This window comes from Rutilus rutilus, assembly GCF_951802725.1.
Source record: "Rutilus rutilus genome assembly, chromosome: 2".
In the NCBI taxonomy this organism is placed as follows: domain Eukaryota; kingdom Metazoa; phylum Chordata; class Actinopteri; order Cypriniformes; family Leuciscidae; genus Rutilus; species Rutilus rutilus.
In genome coordinates, this window is record NC_140210.1 from 27819486 (window position 1) to 27840874 (window position 21389).

General features: G+C 37.3%; 1 protein-coding gene across 2 annotated transcripts in view; it reads right to left on the minus strand.

Annotated features, from left to right (window-relative positions):
- Positions 1-427: 427 nt before the first annotated feature.
- Positions 428-21389, minus strand: part of nt5c2b (5'-nucleotidase, cytosolic IIb) — a 40427-nt gene continuing 19465 nt past the window's right edge. The window contains exons 4-18 of one of the 2 annotated variants that reach the window (XM_084402836.1): positions 20900-21017; positions 20708-20803; positions 20520-20611; positions 16740-16797; positions 16023-16116; positions 15494-15547; positions 15302-15385; positions 14580-14621; positions 14389-14496; positions 12653-12719; positions 5405-5575; positions 4789-4840; positions 3759-3819; positions 2818-2994; positions 428-795 (exon numbers count right to left, since the gene is read on the minus strand). In XM_084402836.1, the coding sequence (XP_084258962.1) occupies positions 556-795; positions 2818-2994; positions 3759-3819; positions 4789-4840; positions 5405-5575; positions 12653-12719; positions 14389-14496; positions 14580-14621; positions 15302-15385; positions 15494-15547; positions 16023-16116; positions 16740-16797; positions 20520-20611; positions 20708-20803; positions 20900-21017 (1514 nt within the window). In that variant the 3' untranslated portion in view covers positions 428-555. Of the gene's footprint in view, positions 796-2817; positions 2995-3758; positions 3820-4788; positions 4841-5404; positions 5576-12652; positions 12720-14388; positions 14497-14579; positions 14622-15301; positions 15386-15493; positions 15548-16022; positions 16117-16218; positions 16262-16739; positions 16798-20519; positions 20612-20707; positions 20804-20899; positions 21018-21389 lie in introns of those variants that run through there. The other variant, XM_084402837.1, reaches the window with a different exon arrangement.

Consider the following 21389-nt stretch of genomic DNA (forward strand, 5'->3'; position numbering starts at 1 on the left):
CAATTATTGTATACAGCCTTTGCAGGAGGTAGTAACCAAGTTAATCTGACTGGATGGACTGGCAACTCAAAAGTTGTCTAAACTGATAAAAACTATAAAATAATAGTACAAATCTGATTATAACATACCTATAAACTAAGTTGTGTACCTGTAAGGATCCAATAACTGACTTACTCTTTGTATGAAAGTTAATGCGAGATTTAGCCAACATGCTACATGTATGATACATACATGACTGTCTCATGTAAACTCATGAGTGTCCTTCCACAGTGTTTCCATTGGATGTCTATCACATGTGCTTATATATAGTGACTGATAAACGATTCCAGATAACATCCAACGTATTTCTGAACAAACTTTCGTCCATTCTTTTTAGTCATCTTTACTGGAGGGTGAACTGAACTCTACTATGAACATCAGCTTTGAAGAGCTTGATTTGGCAATTAGTCTACTTCATACATCCACTCCTCCTTTTCTACCTCACTCGATATCATCATCATCATCACTCTCTCATCATCGTCCTATGTATCTTTACCCTAGAATAGGCCAAAACATCTACTCTTCCTCCTCTTCTTCCTCCTCCTCTTCATCGTCGTCCTCATCGTGGCAGTGTGTGATTTCCTGTGGCGGCTGAGCGAACAGATGGGGCGGTTTGATTTCGCTAATAGAGCGTGTGAGCTGGTTTCTTTTGCAGTCGATGTCCTTGCAGTCCACACAGTGGCGGTTGCGTGTGGCCAGAGGAGACTCGGTCTCTGTGTCTACATGGGCGTGCTCCACTGTGGACTCATGGGGCATCTGGGAAAGAGAGAGAGAAAAAAAAAGAAGCATGTTTAACAGGTACGTTAAATAGGTCACCAGGCACAGAAGAGAGAACCAAGTGAACAGGGAAAAAAGTGGGTGTGTTTGTGTAGGCAGAGCCGGTATTTCAGTACCAGTCGATACTCGAGTTAGAAAAATGTAACCATATTAGTTTTTCATTCCAGGTTTTTCTATTTTTAGTACAGCATGACTTGGAGAACTTGCGCTTATGCCTAGCACCTTTTGAACTACCATTCAAACGTTTGGGGTTGGTAAGTCTTTTATGCTCACCAAGCCTGCATTCATTTGATCAGAAATACAGTAAAAACAATAATATTGCAAAATATTATTACAGTTTAAAATAAGTTTGTTTTCTATTTAAATATGTTTCCAAATGTAATTTATTCCAGCATTTTCAGCAGCCATACTCCAGTCTTCAGTGTTCTATGATTCTTCAGAAATCTTTCTAATATGCTGATTTGGTGCTCAAAGAAACATTTATTATTATTATCAATGTTGAAAACAGTTGTGCTGCTTATCATTTTTGTGGAAGCAGTGATGCATTTTTTCAGAATTCTATGAAGAATAGAAAGTTCATAAGAGCAGTCTCTACTGTCACTGTTGATCAATTGAATGCATCCTTGCTGAATAAAAGAATTAATCACATAATAAAAACATGTTTGAACATTTGTGTACTGTATGAACTATCAAATGCACTTTTCATTGTCAAAATGGCCATCTTGGCCAAATATTAAAGGGTTAGTTCACCCAAAAATGAAAATTCTGTCAGTAATTACTCACTGACTTTTTGTGCGCAAAAACAAACAAAAATAACGACTTTATTCCACTATTCATTTCATTCTATTCTCTCTGTGCCTCGAGTTAGTTCACGTAGTGTTTTTGCGCAGCGCGTCTGTGTTGTACGTCACACGCATCACACACATGACCAGCGTCGGCCAATAGTGAGCCTACGTGGTGACGTGTAACACAGACGCGCTGCGCAAAAACACTACGTGAACTAACTCGAGGCACAGAGAGAATAGAATGAAATGAATAGTGGAATAAAGTCGTTATTTTTGTTTGTTTTTGCGCACAAAATGTATTCTCGTCGCTTGATAAACTTAAGATTGAGCCACTGGAGTCACTTGGACTATATTAACGATCTCTTTAATAACTTTTCTGGGCCAGCAAGTTTCGGTCACCTAGAAGTCTATGAAGGAGTGAGCCAGCGCTCAGATTTCATCAAAAATATCTTAATTTGTGATCCGAAGATGAACGAAGGTCTTACGGGGTTGGAACAACATGAGGGTGAGTAATTACTGACAGAATTTTCATTTTTGGGTGAACTAACCCTAAGAGACAGTTGGTCTGGTTAATGTAAACTGGAGAAATAAAACACTGGACACAAATTCAGTATTTTGACACATGTGCAGTGTTTTATTTCTCCAGTTTACATTCACCAGACCAACTGTCTTTTCATTCATATTTTGCCAAGATGGCCATTTTGACAATGAAAAGTGCATTTGATAGTTCATACAGTACACAAATGTTCAAACATTTGTTTGATTAACATGCAATGCAATGATTTTTAATATATGGACACAAATCCAATATTTTGACACGTGCAAATATAGTAAAATCATTGCATTGCATATTAATCAAACAACAACTTTTACAAGAACAAGAAAAACCCAGACACTCACTTTAATTTATTTCTTTATTAGCTTTTATTACTGACACTACATTTCAAGAATTACTTAAAAACACGTATCTAAGCATGTTTAACTGACAAATATTATATTAAGGCAACATACAATTATTTTATTTTTTTTGTATTGATATGAACAGTTAACCTTAAATAATGATATTATTATTATTATTAGTCTGGGTCATAGGAATTGGTACCAGCTATTGTATTGGTATTTGTATCACTAATTCAAGCCAATGTTTATGGGTGTGAGTGTGTTTATGGGTGTTTGTAACACTAATTCAAGCCAATGTTTATGGGTGTGTTCTCACCAGAACATGGGCGGCTCTGAACAGGTAGCTGAAGGGGTAGTAGAGCAGGTTGATGAAAGAGGCAGCATACAGATCAGCATAACGCATCACCTGAGAAGCAAACAGAGTCTGCCGAGAGCCACTGCGAAACAGGCTTCCCATCATCCCGTAGCACATGTCCATGTCATGAGTCACTCTCTGATGAGCCAAGACGCACAGAGAGAATTTGTGAATCAACATGATATATATAACGTCACACTTGTAGCTAATTAATTCCATCCAAATATTTATGGACGGCATATGTGACAGGCTGTTGATTACCATGGGCAATAATTAAACTTACAAGACTTATAAGCTGCCATTACAAGCATTGATGTAAACACATTTCCTGTTCGTTTATGCAAACTGAGGAACGAGTCTAAATTATTGTCTCAAGAGCATTCCACAGATACTCTTCATGAAAATAACCCATACTATATCTAAACTCTTTAAAAGTTATTAGGGCACTTTAAATGTACTTGCATAAATAAATAAATAAATAAATATTGTTAAGTACAATGTACTTATTGTGTTCATGCTGTATTGCAAAACACTTTTGCTGCTATTGAGGTGGGATACGGGCAAAGTTAGGGACAGGTTTAGTGGTATGGTTAGGTTTAAGGGTGGGTTAAGGTGTAAGGGAAAGGTCAACATTGTAATAATAGATGTAATTACAGAAATTACTGGTATAAAGTATTATAAATTTAAGTACAATGTAAAGACATACATGTATGAACACATTAAGTGCATTTAATCAAATGAGTCATTTAAACGTTAGTACATAGTAGTTAAATACAAATCCGATCGTTGGATAGATACTGTAAACTAAGATGAAACTTGAGCTGTTTCACATCTAGTAAAATCAGATCATAATTGAAATATGTGGAATGTGCGTGTGTGATTCAGTGTGTGTCTGTGTGTACCTTCATTCTTCTCTGGATGGCACTGATATCTGGCCTCTCATTGCTGCTGCTGTCCAAATGCCTAGAGAAAGAAAGAACGTGAGCGAGAGAAAAGTACAGTCAGGGTGCTTTCCTCTGCCTCTGGCCTAAGAAACTGGGATAGGCTCCAGCCCTATGACCCTAGAAGGTCGAATAAGGACAGCCAGAGAGATTATGGTGTGTAATTACCATAATGTCAGCCTGGATGTTCTACTCGGAGCGGTTCACATAGGCTACCCGGACTTGGAATTATGCATTTCTATGGCCAAAATTCCAAAATGAATATGAAATATGAAATGAATATGAATATGAAAATGCGTATTTTGAGTATTCAACAGACAAAACTACAATACAACAACAGTTTTTATGCAAATGCCTTATTGATAAACTAGTTTATTTAGCAGGACATTAGTCATTAGTTATCAACATTAAACTGTATTGCATGTCTTTTATTCAGATTAATCTGGCCTTAATAAAATACCAACAAAAGACAAATAGAGGAATTATTAAACAGAAATATTATGAGATCAATAAAACACTTAACTACATTTTACTGATGAAGCGGTACAAGTCGGAGCTCAGAAAATTCTAGTTAGTAATTTGTAATTAAAAGCGCTTAAGTAGGAATCTCACAATTACAATAATTCAGAAATGGCACGAACGCCTTCACTAGTTTCAAATGTCAACATTTTATTTTCATAAAAGTGATCTAAAAACATATATCCTCACCCGATCATTCCTATCATATTCCTATCATTATGAGGACATTATATAGACAAACTGAATATTCTATCCCCTAATCTTAAACCTACTCCTAAACCAACCTATTTTACATAATTTATTATGATTTATAAGCTGTTTTCCTCATGGGGACCAAAACATTTCTCCACAAGGACAAGGATTTAGGATATTGCCATCTTTGTGGGAACATTTTGTCCCCATAACATACCCCCCCCCCCCCTCCCTGTGTTGAGGGACACACGTGTTGAGGGACAGAGGCAGCTTTACTCACTTGTATAGTTCTGCCAAGAAAATGTCCAAGCCCTGCAGTTCCTCGAACAGAGCTGTGAATGAGAGAGCAGAACCCTGTCATGACTGGGTTTCACATCTCTTCCTTAGCCTTTCAAGTGTTAACATATTATCTGACACTCTTTTTCGTCTTTCTCTTTCTGAGCATTCCTTTCTTTATTGAGTTTCTCACAAGAAGGTCTGTTTCGTGACAGTGTTTGCGTTGTAATAGAACTGCTGCAAAAAATGTATACAAAACTTTAAGTAGTTTCTAGGTTACGACTACGTAATTAATTTAGTAATGATCATAATATAATTATTACAGAATTGATAGTCAACAAATCTAAATACGCAAAGAGGGATTACATTTACTACAAAATGGTAATGAAACTTCATGGATTGGAACCCAAATGCTCTAAATCCTATATTGCAAAAGATAGGTTTACATAGGATATGTAGTTCAGCACCAAAACTCTACTTGCAGCTATTCATCGCCAATGTGCCTATGCCAACCATGCTGTAACCTATTAATAATGGGCACCCCAAATAAATGTGTGCTGCTTGCGTGCTGTGTGAAACAGGTCAAACGGGCTTATTTACTGAAATATGGCGACACTCACAGCTTTTGTCTGTCCACACGTGCAGCTCCTGCGCCAATTCAGGAATCACCAGGAACGTCCGCCAACCCTGTCGCTTTTTGGACTTAAGAATATCTCCAAAAATATGATCCCCAATGTACACAATATCCTTCCCTTTCACTCCGAGTAAATCACACACAGTGTCAGAGGAACCTGGGCAGAGACGACAACATACATTTTTTAAATAGATTGACATTTTCACATATAATGGTAACACTTTACTTTAGAGGTCCAGAATAATGCATTAGTTAAGCAATAATTAATAACTGACTTGTTCACAATTAAGCATTAGTTAAGCAGGAACACACTAGTAATTAATGATTAACTTTAAATTTTAAGGCTCCTGAATTATGTGTTAGTTAAGCATGGACACAATAGTAATTAATGATTAATTGAATGTAAGTAAACACCTTTTAGCCATTTATTATTTTTGTGTAGTGATGTAATATATTTCTGTGCCATTCTGTTAAGTATAACGTTAACAATAGTTAACAATACGATAGTAATTACGTTTAATTACTGCTGGTTTTGCAGTTATAAATTGCTAAAATATTGTAAAAGACAATTTGACTCCCTATTCTAAAGTGAAAAGTATATCCTCATTAGTTATGGCACTTATTGAGTGATATTTAAGTTTATTAACCAGAATTAGCCAATAATTAAGGCTCAACTGTCACTAATACAGTACTAAAGACAATTTTACCCTTTGTTCTAAAGATAGGTTGTAATTTACAGTAAAGTTATTCTGCAACGTGATCTCACAAGAATGTGTATTTTTATGTAAAGAGTGGTTCTACAACACTTGTTGTATGTTCTCATACACTGAAACGTACAATATTGACAGCACATTTCACTAGTGTTGCTTTCGTCAACGAAAATTATGACTAAATATTGTCGTCAACGAACCTTTATCACCTGACGAAAACGAGACGAGACGCAACGTAAATGCTGGTCATGTCACGATGACTATAATTAAATGTATAATGCAATATTGTTGACGAATAAAAACGAGACGTGGTTTGCAAAATAAAACCTATGCTAAAATGTCTCTTCATTTTCGTTGACCAAAACGAGACTAGACGAAATGTTATAACGTCACGACGAATGAGAGAGTTGTGCGAGTGAGCCCATAAATTTAAGCTTTGTCGGCTTTGAATTCTTGTTTCCGATCTGGTCACCCGATTATCAGCGAATTTAACAATATTCTATTAGTTTTTTTCATATAGAAAGCTTGAATTGTCTACGACTATACTCTCTGCTTATGTAGGCTAATCCATATGAATTGTGCAGTTCTCTCTATAGGCGCGTTCACTGCGAAGATGACGAGTCAGCATCGTCAACTTCATCTTTGCAGCCGACACTGCACAGAAAACACTAGTTTATTAATAAACAATTAAAATGTCTCCTTGCTATATTTGACACATTCATATTCATTACTTTTGCCGGTTCTTTGTGACAGCTGTCATGTGCGTTATTGGCAGCGTCACCCTCTGGTTACATGAACGCGTCACCACCGCATCAGCACCGAAAACATGGAGATTTTATTTTAGATTTTATTTAGATTTTATTTTACTGTGGTAAAGTAGAAAACTTTACGCTGTAGGACAAAGCCTACATTTGTACTTGCATGTCAAATTCTTTTTAACACAGTTTGTGCTTGTTATTAGACTTGGTAAGGCGCGTCAAGTTTATTTGTAAACCGCGTTTCACACGCGCGGGTGATTTTAGTTTCCCTTTCTCTGGCAGTACAATATCAAACATAGCCAAAATGTCTTGCCCTTGTGGAGGATAAAATTCGGTCTTCAGACCATTTACAGTGGGTACGGAAAGTATTCAGACCCCCTTAAATTTTTCACTCTTTGTTATATTGCAGCCATTTGCTAAAATCATTTAAGTTCTTTTTTTTTTTTCTCATTATTGTACACACAGCACCCCACATTGACAGAAAAACACAGAATTGTTGACATTTTTGCACATTTATTAAAAAAGAAAAACTGAAACATCACATGGTCCTAAGTATTCAGACCCTTTGCTGTGACACTCATATATTTAACTCAGGTGCTGTCCATTTCTTCTGATCATCCTTGAGATGGTTCTACACCTTCATTTGAGTCCAGCTGTGTTTGATTATACTGATTGGACTTGATTAGGAAAGCCACACACCTGTCTATATAAGACCTTACAGCTCACAGTGCATGTCAGAGCAAATGAGAATCATGAGGTCAAAGGAACTGCCTGAAGAGCTCAGAGACAGAATTGTGGCAAGGCACAGATCTGGCCAAGGTTACAAAAAAATTCTGCTGCACTTAAGGTTCCTAAGAGCACAGTGGCCTCCATAATCCTTAAATGGAAGACGTTTGGGACGACCAGAACCCTTCCTAGAGCTGGCCGTCCGGCCAAACTGAGCTATCGGGGGAGAAGAGCCTTGGTGAGAGAGGTAAAGAAGAGCCCAAAGATCACTGTGGCTGAGCTCCAGAGATGCAGTCGGGAGATGGGAGAAAGTTGTAGTAAGTCAACCATCACTGCAGCCATCCACCAGTCGGGGCTTTATGGAAGGAGTGGCTTCACAACAACTCCGTGACTGTTCTTGAATGGCCCAGCCAGAGCCCTGACTTAAACCCAATTGAGCATCTCTGGAGAGACCTGAAAATGGCTGTCCACCAACGTTTACCATCCAACCTGACAGAACTGGAGAGGATCTGCAAGGAGGAATGACTCATGGCTGTATTAGATCAAAAGGGTGCTTCTACTAAATACTGAGCAAAGGGTCTGAATACTTAGGACCAGGGCTTGACATTAACACCCGCCAACCCGCCAAATGCTGGTGGATTTTGCTCGTGGCGGGTAACATAGTCACTCCAACTAGCCACTTTGGCGGGTTGAATAATTGTAGTCTTTTCAAAAGGCATCTGAAATAAGTGTGACACTACGACACTACAACTCCCATGAGTATTAGGGCTGTCAACGAATATTCTAAATGCGAATATATATTCGAATAGTTTTAAAAAACAGAATTTCGAAGGTGAAAATGAATATTCGAATGTGGAAAAACGCCCGCGGTAGCAGAGGCGCGGCTGTCTGCTTTGCGAGTGGGCGCGCTGCCTGAGGGGTCAGGGACAGGTAACAGGAAGAAGCGTTAGCGTTAAACAGAAACATTACTAAAGTGTAGCCTACTGTACTGACGATATTGCATGAATAAGGTAGGTTAGATACAGCAGTTTCATGCACTGCAGGCTTCCACTGGTTTGATTATTTACCGTTTCATGTCAAGGAAAAGTTCCATGTTTACCACAGCACAGCTCGCTCGGAGCGTTCAATGTCGGTTCTATATACTGTAAACCTTCAATTAATGTTAATAATATTTGTTTCAATCACTGAATGAAGCCTGCTATAAGAGTCGCAACCTTAAATTGCTTGCACAAAACTCTTGATCAGCACTCAACATTTGTTTTGCTGTTGTTCATTTAAACCGTTATGCGCTGAGAGCGTGACGCCTCATTCGCGCCGCAAGACCTCCAGACGCGTGTAAACGCGTCTTTACATTGAAATCCCTCGCGCCAGACGCTCTATTCGCATTTGGTGTGAACGCAGCATGAGGGTGAGGGTGAGAGAGAGAAAGAGTGAGGTCTGCGGTCTTGGCCATTAGTTGATTTACTTGTTTTTGTTGTCAAATATGTTTAAACTTAAATAAACTACCTATACAAGTAGTTATGTCTCTTTGGTATTAATTTGTCCTGTTATTGACGTAATGCGCAACCAGATGTTCGAATAGTTCGAATATAGGCTATGTGTTTTTTTTTTAGGGAATATTTGAACGTCATTTTTGAGCAATTTTGACAGCCCTAATGAGTATTACAGTACATGCACACAGTGTTGTCTTGCGCTTGCGCGCTAGTGACCGACAACACAGAAACGAAGAGACAGCTAGCTGCCCTGCTGGAGTTACGTCGTATGCCGGTGGAGCTATGTGGCGACATATAATACATAATACATGGTTTTATTTAAAAAAAGGAGCTTTACACACAACCTTATCAGAGCTAATGATAATGACCTGTATTGTTATATATTTATGTAGTCTTGATTTGGGTGTGTACAGTGGTTTTACATTTAAAAGGGTTGTAAATCTAGTTCAAGTAAATTTTAGCACACCATAGTCCACTTTTATCAGGTAGTTTCACAAAAATGTGGCTAGTAAAAATGCTGTGTGGCTAGTAACTTTGGAGAACCACTAGCCACATTGGCTAGTGAGCAAAAAAGTTAATGTCAAGCCCTGGTTAGGACCATGTGATATTTCAGTTTTTCTTTTTTAATAAATGTGCAAAAATGTCAACAATTCTGTGTTTTTCTGTCAATATGGAGTGCTGTGTGTATAATAATGAGGAAAAAAATGAACAAATGATTTTAGCAAATGGCTGCAATTTAACAAAGAGTGAAAAATTTAAGGGGGTCTGAATACTTTCCGTACCCACTGTACATCAAGTAGAAAACATGAAGATATCAGAAAAGAGATCGATTGTCTCTTTCCTGCTCGTGTCCCACATCCCTCTCAAAGCGCAGAGCGGTAGGCTAAGTATGACGCGTCTTTGTGTGGAAGTATAAAACGAATTTCTCTTTTTTCTTTTAAATAGATTTAACTTTATTATATTATTTAAGTTACCATTATTTACTGATATTTATTTCAATGCTTTACATGCATAAAAATGTGTGTTGTTTCTTTGACGGAATTGCTCAAATAAACACTTTTTTTTTTTTTTCATAACCCCCCCAAGATAACAAGGTTATCTTATTATATTTAGGGCTGTGACGAGGCAGTTTTTTTACAATCGTGGTTGGTGGTAAAAAAACTGCCTCGTCACAGCCCTAAATATAATAAGATAACCTTGTTTGAAATGCTATATTGACTGGGTTAAATAGAATTGCATTACTAAAAAGAGACTAAAATACATTTTTCACTGACTAAAACTAGACTAAAATGTCATCAGTTTTCGTCGACTAAAACTAGACGAAAATAGTAAATAAAAATTCGACTAAAATAAGACTAAAATGCTCAGACTTTTAGTCGACTGAAACTTGACTAGACTAAAAAGAGTATGAACGTGACTAAAACTAATACAAACTAAAATGACAGCTTGACACAAAGACTAGACTAAAACTAAAATTAAAACAGGCCGCCAAAAACACTACATTTCGCTCTGTTTGTGACTTCTGCTGCAGACTCGTTTCAAAGGATTACGTTAAACAAAACTGCACTTTAAAACCTTAAAATGAATAACATTTTGTAATCGTTTAACCATTATTTATCTTGTAGTACAAATCTCGAGCTTGTTATGAATTAAAAAATTGCCGCTTCAAAAAACCAGACAGTAAAAGAAAAGCTAGACACAACAAGTTTTACGGCAGATATCAAACGCTCATTGGTTCTCGCCTGCTTCGTCACAGATTGCGACATGCCGTGAAGTGAAGTGGGATACCCTATTCATGGATTAATAACTTAAATCCTGCTCTGTACCTGAAACAAAACTATTATATAATCACCAGAGAGGACTGCGACTGCAACACGTCGTCATTCGGACTACTATTGGTACCGCTTTTGACATTTTCCTTATAAAGAAATTATTGTGACTACATTTTTCTGTCTGTTATGTTTTTCTTTATAACTCTATATTTTCAAGAAATGTGTATGGGTAGGTTTAGAGATTTGAGTGGGATTAGTGGCTCAAAATATATTTTTAATACTATATTGTTACTAAAATTGTCCTTTTCCTAAATAATCCTAATCATTTCTGTCAATTACGCTGTGTATCATTTTATATTCTTTCATATAGGGTTTAGGGTTAAAACATTTCTATAAAATGGTAAAAAGGGAAATTATACAGATATCTTTATGATATAAAAGATTCGTATATAATATATAAAGTATTTTTGCTGTAAAAGTGCAATATGTTCATGTTTAAATGTTGCTGATACGTCCATGTTGTAGCCTACCTTTCACCATTGATCCAAATGTACAAAAAATTGTTTTGTGTCTGTAAAAGTTACGTATTAATACTTATATAACAATGAGACCACCCAATAAGTGCCAGAATTGAGGATATAACTTTCACTTTAGAATAGGGGGTCACATTGTCTTTATTACACTATTTTAGCAATTTATAACTGCAAAACCTTATCTTATTGTTCAATTAACTTAATATAATGGGACAAAAAATACACAAAAAATAATAAATGGCTTATTAAGTTGTAAATAATGGCTAAAGGGTGTTTACTGTACATTCAATTAATCATTAATTACTATTGTGTCCATGCTTAACTAATGCATAATTGTGAACAAGTAAATCATTAATTACTAGTTTATTTATACTTAACTAGCGCATAATTAAGGACCCTTAAAATGTAAAGATACAAATTAATTACTAGTGTGTTCATGCTTAATTGTGAACAAGTTATTCATTAATTAATGCTTAACTAATGCATTATTCTGGACCCTTAATATAAAGTGTTACCCATATAATTTATATGGCATATTCAATGGCCAGAGAAAGGTTGCACAATGAATCAATTTGAAATTATTTCATTCCAATATGTTCTCTGACGAAGTGTGATTTTTTGCCTTTGTTCTTTCAGCCTTGATAGCCTAGAAATGGCGATATGAATTTAAACCACAAGCACTATATTTGCCAAAATAATCTCAATATGACTTTATCATGAATATCTCAGCCAATCAATGCTCTCACAGGTTTTGCCTTCAGTGAATCAGAACTAAGGATAACACTTTACACTACGTCCCTATTAGTTAATGCCTTAACTAACATTAACTAACAATGAGCAATACATGTATATTTGTACAGTATTTATCAATCTTTGTTAATATTCAAGTTAATAAAAACCACCTGTTCATTGTTAGTTATGCAAGCTCAGGTCCATTAAATACTATTAACAAATAAAACTTCTGATATTAATAATGTATTAGTAAATATTAAAATGAACATTACCTAAGATGAATAAATGCTTTAGAAGCATTTAATGTAGTTAACTAATGTCAACACATGAAACCAAAACCAAACCAAACTAAGTGACTACACATGCAGTTAAAAAATCATGTGATAAAGTGTGGATCTGTAATAGACTTATGGTCTAAATGTTAGTCATCAGCGGAATATGTTTCAGGGCCTTCAGGGAGATACATCTGTGAGTGTGTTGTTTGCATCTTTATCCAAGAATTTCCAGTACCTCCAGAGTAAACAATGCCATGTTGTAAAGGTCCAGTGTATGTTCCTATTTTCAGCCGCCCTGTGGTCTGGGATAGAGAACAGACCGATTAATATTTAGATGTCCAAACTGTCTGAATATTCATTCAATGTACTTCAGTGGCTATAAACAAAAGGGGTTGGAGCCCACTAGGGAGCCTCAGCACACTTCAAAGGGGGCCGTAAGATGACTTAAAATAAGACAAACAAGCTTTAAAATAAGCTAAAGCTTAAAATCTAAATCTAAGCAGACATTAGTTGCGCTTACATGGACCCTAATAATCCATTTGTAATCAGACTACTAGCACAGTCAGAATAAAAAAGTCACACGTATCAAATCCAATTCAAATTTAATTTGGATTGTAAGGGGTGGTTTAAACCTTTTCTAAACTGTTCGATAGGACATGATCAGATTAAAAACAGAAACTGGAAAGCGCTGCGAAATGTGCAATGACGTAGAAATGGCGTAAACACATGTGATGCACGAAACGAGCCAATGTTGTTGAATATAGTATAAATTCTTATTCCATGCATTGTCTGTGAAGTGCTGCAGGACAGCGTTGTCCCATCAGTACTTGCTTCAACCACAGACACCTTGTTTTGGGCGCAGGAGGGGTGCGTTTTTCTGCTTGATAAATTTAAGCAGCATGGCACAAAGAGTCATCTGACCACTGTCCACCAATCAGGACCACGAAATAGATAAATATTAAGTCTGCTTTTTATTACAAAGAAACGAAGTGATGGTAGGTTGATGGTTAGTACACGCCAACAGCAGGAAACTCTGTATATTCATGCAGTGGTGCGCATGCCAAAAGATCAAATCCAAATTGAAGCTTGTGACATATAAACCCGATGACTTTATTTAGCGTTCATGTAAACACCATGTTTGGATTCATCAATCGGAATGATTTAATTCTGATTGAAACAAAAAGTGTCCATGTAAACGTAGCTATTGTATTTCCTATTTTAATTTGTTCCCTCAATGACTGTCATTTTTATTTATGAACCACGGTTCTCACAGTCTCGGAAAATCGGGAAATATGTCATGACAATCTTTTTTTAAACTAAACATTCATTGGTAATGTGTAAACAATAAAGAACAATCAGTTATTTAGCTATTTTAATTATGTATAATTACTTTATTTGAAAATATTGCCACTATTAGTTACTGTACATCAAGCAGTTTTGCCATTACATCAGAAGTACCAGAAATATCTTGGTTGGCCTTTGAATATTTTCTTGGAAGATGAGAGGTATTGCAGAGGTATTACTGTTAATTTTTACCTTTTTTAATGTTACATTTTCTCAGCACATATAAATAACAAAGAATCACAAAGAATCAATTGTGCCTGCTTGAAGTGCACACACACATGTGGACTGTCTGTGTTGTTTAGCATGCAACGCAAGCAACGAATTATGCAAATCAGGTAATAGTGCAAATACACCCACAAAATAAGAACTTTTTGCACTGCTCAGATTGGCTCTTGCCGGCCAGTTATTGATGCTGTGAGCTGTTTAGCCCCTTAATATTGCAAAGGGAAGACAGGACAGTGCTCAGCTTTCAGCTTGTATTGTGCTCAGCAGACTTCAGTATAAACGCTCTATACTCAGTGCTGACAACCCTCTTTGTGATTGTGTTCAGCAGGATACAATGTTCCAGAATATGCAATTCTACACCTGCTGACTTGGAAAGTTGGGGTTTTGGTGTTATTTACTCACCGTATCCACCTGTCTCAAAACCGTTCCCTCTCCAAAAAATAAAGGCTTTCGAGCATCCACTAGGATGAGGTCAAAGTACGACTGCCAAGGACGGTGTGGAGTGCCATGCTACAACAACAAAAAACATTACTATGAGCAACAATATATGGCAGGAAACTCTTTAGAAAAGTTCAAAGAGAGGTTGAAAATACCTTTGGGCCATGGGGGAAGTCAAACAAGTATGTCATAATTTTCTGTAAAACAAATCAAAACAAAAGATGATGATGGCTTAAACAAATAGCTTCATGAGGCAGATATTATGTGCGTCCAAATATGAAACAAACCAGTTGCATGTGTGGTTGTTTGTTGCTCTGATCCAACACCTAAAGAGCTGCATACAGAGGGATTTGTAAGGAATCATGGGCACAGTTCTAACGCAAAGCTGTTTGAAAAGCTTTTTTAATTAATTCCCTCAACAACCGTCATTTGAACCAGGGTTCTCCCAGTCTTGGAAAATCCAGAGATATGAGGGAATTTTAAAAGTGTCTTTACTAGACCATAAAAAGTCATGGAATATATATGTAGACTAATGACAATTTTTATAATGAATATCATTTTTTCTAGTTATGTAAAGCTTTAAAATATTTTATTGGTTAGAAATTGATGAGAGATTGCTATTTGTGAGTCTACCCTGCCGAAGTTCATTTAAAATTGTATATTTTTCCCAACATTTGTGTGTGCTATGTTACTGAGCTGTTAGCTTACATAAAGCTGCCAATGTAAAGCATTCCAAATCTTTCCTTGTAGATAGCATACTGCCATAGATAGATAGCATGCTTATAGATAGCATGCTGCTGTGTTGCCTGTATGCAGCAAGGCAGCTCACTAGGTTCTGAAAGAGAGCTTATGAATGTGTTTGCATCAGTAAACTCACTTCTGTATATTTGTAGTCACTGTTGGTGGCTAAGAAAACTTTTGCGACTTCAGTCATGCGGCTCAGCAGCAATGGCAACTTTGCCTTTAAATGGAAAAAAAAAGTTTTTTTTTTAGAATTACACTTCCCTTGCAAAAACTGTAGCACAAAAAGGCAAATCAGTAACTTAAAAAAATTAAAAGACAAACTTACATCTTTCACAACATACTTCTCCAGGTTTTCCACTGTTTTCTCCTTCAATGTTCCCTGAGTAAATCAGCAATGGAGCAAGTTTATGACATGCATCTAAAACACTTGCAATAAACAGCTGCTGTTTATATTCATTTTACTATTAATCCTAACTGCTTGCTATTAAATGTTCAAAACAATGTTACCCTGGCAGATTACTCTGACTCTGACAACTAATATTCAACAATATTGTTGATTTGATTGCACTAACATGATGATGAGAACTGGATAAGAACTGAACTGAGCTGGATGATGACATCACTGTTTTTCTGTAGAGCTGCTTATAGCTGAATTCAACTCATTTCATAATTGATGAACTTCAGACAGTTCTTGAACCGAACTGACACTATTGTCTTTTTAGAGCTGCTTTACAGCAGAACTGAACTCTGTGTGCATCACTGATCATATTTGCTTTATCTGTGTATAAAGTGCTATTAGAATAAAGGTGAATTGACTTCAGAAAGAAAGAAAGACAAACAGAAAACATTTGTACCTTAAAATGTACCCAGTCTACAGCATCTCGGATATCTTGGAACATGCTCTTGAAGGACATGAAGAGGTCTCCATCCTTGAAGCCTGTTTCACAGCTAAAGGTTTAGAAGAACAAAGGGACAGCAGAGTAAGACGCCGAGCGCCAGCCATGACACATTTTATCGACAGTCAGACATGTTTAAATGGGACAGTCTTCCCTTGTTTGAGGTTGTCCGAGCCAAACAGGAAAGCTCTCTCCCCCTAAAAGGACCAACAGGTGTTTCAGAGGACATGCATCCATACCAAAACACAAATCACAGACTACTACGTTTTAACAGATTTTATCTACATAGGTCTGGCTGCTTTTTTCCCCCCAGAGCATGAATAAAGTTATTTCCATGCCGTTTAAAATGTATATTTCTATTTGACCTACTTTACATGCACTGTGATTAGTCATTAGTAAGTTACAGTAAACTGATGATAAATTATTTCATGCATGAACATGAATCATAGTTGAATCACAGACAACAATCTGCTTGTGTCAGCATGTTTTATAGCATAGTTGTAAAATTGTTTTAAGATTTTCTTATCAAGTTGTAGCGTGCTTTCTGGTGGACTAATATAGAGCGTCAAACAGTCCTCACCCACAGTAAATGATACTGATTATCAATCACTGGTATGGCTGTATGCAGTGTCCATGGCAACAGAGTAATAGAATCATAGTCACTCGAACTCCTACCTGGAATATCGATCACAGTTTGAGAAGAAGTCAACCAGGCAGGCTAAGAGGTATGTTTCTGTGCGGAGAGAGAGAGAGTACAAGATATAGAAAGACAGAGAGAGTGAAAGTTGTTCTCAAATTTAAGCATGAACAACTTACAATTTTTTTGCACATAATTTAAATTATACACTACCGTAAGTTAGCCTGGCTAACGTCAGACCTCGTCTCATTGAGACGTGGTCTGGGAACCACATGTTCATTTTCTCGTATTTGAGGCGTGGTTTACGAATGCCCAGAGCCGTTTATTGGGCGCTACGAATGTCTATCAAATGCACCTGTACGTAGCTCATAGCCAATCGTTTCAATTATACCAGATGACGTATGTAGAGCGACAGAAATTCGACGAGGAAGAAGATTTATGTGTACACGATGGCGTTCAGCGACTAAACTACTTAGAACACTATCTAAGGCTGCATCGAAAGGTAACTTCGCGTCTGCTGCCATGTTGGATCCATAGATATAAACAAATTGCTTCGGTGTGTCGCATAGACGTCGTCATCGTCTTGCTGCTCCCTCCCCGTTCTGTGATTGGTTCCCTTTTTGAGGGGAAAATCTGGTCCATGGTGTCCAGGCTGCCTAGCAGCGTGAATAAAATCGCGCTGCGCAAGGCAGCATGGGGAAACCCAGGCTAACCGTAAGTTTGGAGTCAATAAGATTTTTTTTTTTTTAAGAAATAAATTTTATTCAGCAAGAATGCATTACATTGATTAAAAGTTACAGTTAAGACATTTATGATGTTACAAGTAATTTCAATTATTTCAAAAAAATTATATTCATTTGAACTTTCTATTCATCAAAGAATCCTGAAAAAAAAATTATCACAGTTTCCATAAAAATATTAAGCAGCGCAACCATTTTCAACACTAAAGGATCATGTGACACTGAAGACTAGAGTAAAAAGTACTTTTAAATTGCAATCATATTTTACAATATTACTGTTTTAACTGTATGTTTGATTAAATAATTGCAGACTTGTTGAGGACAAGAGACCACTGTCTAAAAACTCCCACTGACCCCAAACTTTTGAATGGTAGTGGGTGTAAAAGTAACATTTTGCCACACCTACCAATGACTTGAGAAAATTTACTGGCTGTAAGACTGGAAAAACTGGAAGAGAGGGGGGCAACTCTCTGAGAGAACAAAGGAAATTAACATTTGAACTTACTCTTGTCTCACCTCAGAATCATCCTAATCTACATCTCTTCCCCCATTCCTTCTCTCTCATGCTGAGATCACCAAAATTCACCCAAGAATCTATATGGTTTAATGTGAATAATTATCATACAGTATTACACATGTTTGGTATCATTTGAAATGTCTCTGTGCGACTGGTACAAATGTCTCATTCCCAAAGAAGTAAACCAAAAGGTAATAAGGTATTTAAGAGTTTAGAGAGAACTCGCACACAGAAGAGGGTGTGTCTTCCTGGCAAATGGCATCCTGCTCCCAAAAGGTGTAAACTCTAAATGCAAATTCCCATTGTTAGCAAATGTTTCCATGTGAAAGAAGTTTCCGTCTATATAAAGAAATGCAACAAGAGGCTCAGGGCGATTTGTAGCTCAAATTAGCCCGTGATGCTGAGAGTGGCCAAGACAGCATCATGTATTTTCTAATGTCAGGTTCGCATCTTTTCTCTTTATTCCAGAGCATTTGATGTTTTGTATTTATTATCTTTGAACTGATCATGAAATTGGCATGATACATTTACCTGACATAATTAATTGTTACATTTGATTTTATTCCGAATGACTCTGAAATTGTTTTCCCAAGTAGATTGAACAGATTTTTATGTTACCGCAAGTTACCGCACTTTTTCATAAGTGACGACTAATATTAGGCACTAATTCAAGTGTACGTGTTTTGCAAAGACAAGAAGTGAATTCTTGAAACCTAAATCTGGGTGTGTCTTACCTCTGTTTTAATTTAATGTTACTTTAGATAAGTGTACGTGGGAAACCACGGCATAGCCAATCCAAAGCTATTATAAGACAAGTAAAGTTGGTTGACATATCTATGGTAGTGGCCATACCTCTACTGAAGTAAATGTTTAACTTTAATTTGAAGTGTATGCAATCACAGGGGCAATACCAAAGTATCTTTGATTGTGTAAGCGTGAATGCGACCGATCTCATGTATATAGCAATTACCTCTGTTTAGTGACCGAAGCTGGCGAGATTGTGATCGTGAGACCCACGTTAAACAAGGCGTGAGGACCTCTGAGCGACATAGCTTCCTAATATGAATGGGTAAAATTTAGGTAAAGAGTTAAATAGAACAATCAAATGTATTGTTAAACTATTATATAATTTAACTTAAATTCGAGATCGTGATAAAATGGAGTCAGATATAAAATGGAGTCAGATAAAAGCTTAAATGGAATTAAATTACTTTGCCACGCGGAAAGACAGTAACACGCAGACACCTTCACCCGTTCTATCGGAAACAGCCATTGGACTGATTTAGATGGGCTTACACTGGGCATAAATCATTTTTATCAGCCATTAAACTGTGTGTGCATTATCTGAAGGAAGGAAGACGCGTAGACAAGCCCGAAGCATGGCAGTGCAGCTTCTCATTCCCCTCTCAGGGAACCGGGGGTTACATAAGTAACCAGAGATGTTCCCTTTCGTAGGGAAGTCAACACAGCGACACTATGCCACTACGCCATGCTGACTAATGAAGGTTACCAAGCACAATTTTGTCAGGCTTAAATGCGTCAATAACAAATAAGGAAGCAATCAGTCTCACCATAGCCTTGATCCTGAGAAAGCTAGTGTTATAGGGACTAAGAAAAAAAGCCCTGAAGCTTCCTTGCTCAACCTTTCCTGACATGGTTACTCTTGCCCAAACCAGTCCGAGCTACCGCTACAGGAGAGCCCAGAGCCCCAAAGAGCAGAGCTATCAGGGGAGACTACAGACATAGCCTCAGCTAAGTCCATAGCACAACAATCCAGCAGCCAAACCAGTCAACAGGTAAACTATGGAGTCACTTGCAGCAACTCCACACTGTTACACCATGTCTACACTTGTCATGTTGCATTACGTCGCTCGCGTCCAAAGACAATGGATTATTATATATCATATTTATTATTACACATTAAAATCAGTGATGCGGATGTGACACGGCGAAGCGCGACACGACAAATCCCTGACAGTTAACTGATGCCTCGTTCTATTTATGACGTGCTCCAAGCACTCACGATACTTCTCATATGAAGGACAAATTTGCAACGGTTGCTTTGTCGCGTCCAGTGTCTAGACAGCTTCTAGCTGTTGATTAGATGTGCAATGGTTGCGTCCGGTGTAGACACGGTGGTAGATGTTGCTGTAGATTTAGCAGCACAGTACTGTAAAAACCTACAGTACAATAACACATTTCTACATTGCAGTAAAATACCGTAATTTTTATTGCATTCTGGATAATTTCGATTGAGCAGGAATATTTTTGTGTTTCTGTAACCTTGCTGTAACCTGGCTGTAATACACCAGACAATAATACAGGATTTCACTAACTTCTGGTGACTGGAGAAGGAGAATGGTGGATTCACCCTCATAGAACCTGTTCCTTATTATTATATACAATATGGCAGCAGGTGGTCAGACACTTTTCAACTGAGGAATTTCAAATACACACTCCTCACACACACACAAGTATTAAGAGGTAAAAAAGACACTGTTAATGTGTCTCTGAATGGCAGCTAGTGACAGAGATATGTAGGACAGTGATGAAGTGCCTACCTGGAAGGTTAAAAAGTGTGTTGAGGATGTAGAAGCGTTCTGTGTCATCACGCTGGATAAACTTGTTGGAATAGAGCTCTCGGATGTCAGGGCTGGCATGGGACACAGAAACATTTTGAGCACATACTCCACAGGCTTCAACAGAGATCTGTAACCAAGCCCATCCATCGGGGGCCGGGATTACTCACCCTCGCAGGAAGTTAAAGCCATGGACACAGACCAGGATGTTTCCGTAAGCATCAACCTTCAGGAGGTTGCCATACATGGTGTCAAACACAAGGCCTCTGTAAAAAAGGACAATAATGGGTTAGATGTGCTAATTATCATAAGATAATCTTGGTACTGATAACAAATATGGTCTGCCAATGAGAGTTCATTACCTTGTAGGGAAAGTGGGGTCGTAAACAAAACCGAGCAGTTCCTGTGGGTAGCCAATGGAGACCAGCCGTTCCACAGTCAGATCAAAGCCCAAAGATTCATATTCAGGTGATTTGTATACTACAGATAGAGAGGCATTCAGTGAGACACATTGGACAACATAAATAAAAATCAACAGACTACTAGATAATTCCACTGGTTACATCCAGTATAGTCCTGTAATAAGTATTAATGTACCATAGAGGAATAGTTCATTCCTTAGTTCATAGTTCACGAAAATTCTTCATTTACTCACCCTCATGTTGTTCAAAATCTGCATTACTTTCTTTATGCTGTGGAACACACACCAAGGTATTTGCTGTTTTCAACATTGAATAGAATTATTTTTTTTATTTTTTATTTTTTTTGTGTTCCACGATAGAAAGAATGCCATACAGTTTTTCAATGACATGGTGAGTAAATTAGGACAGAATTTTCACTTTTGTGTGAACT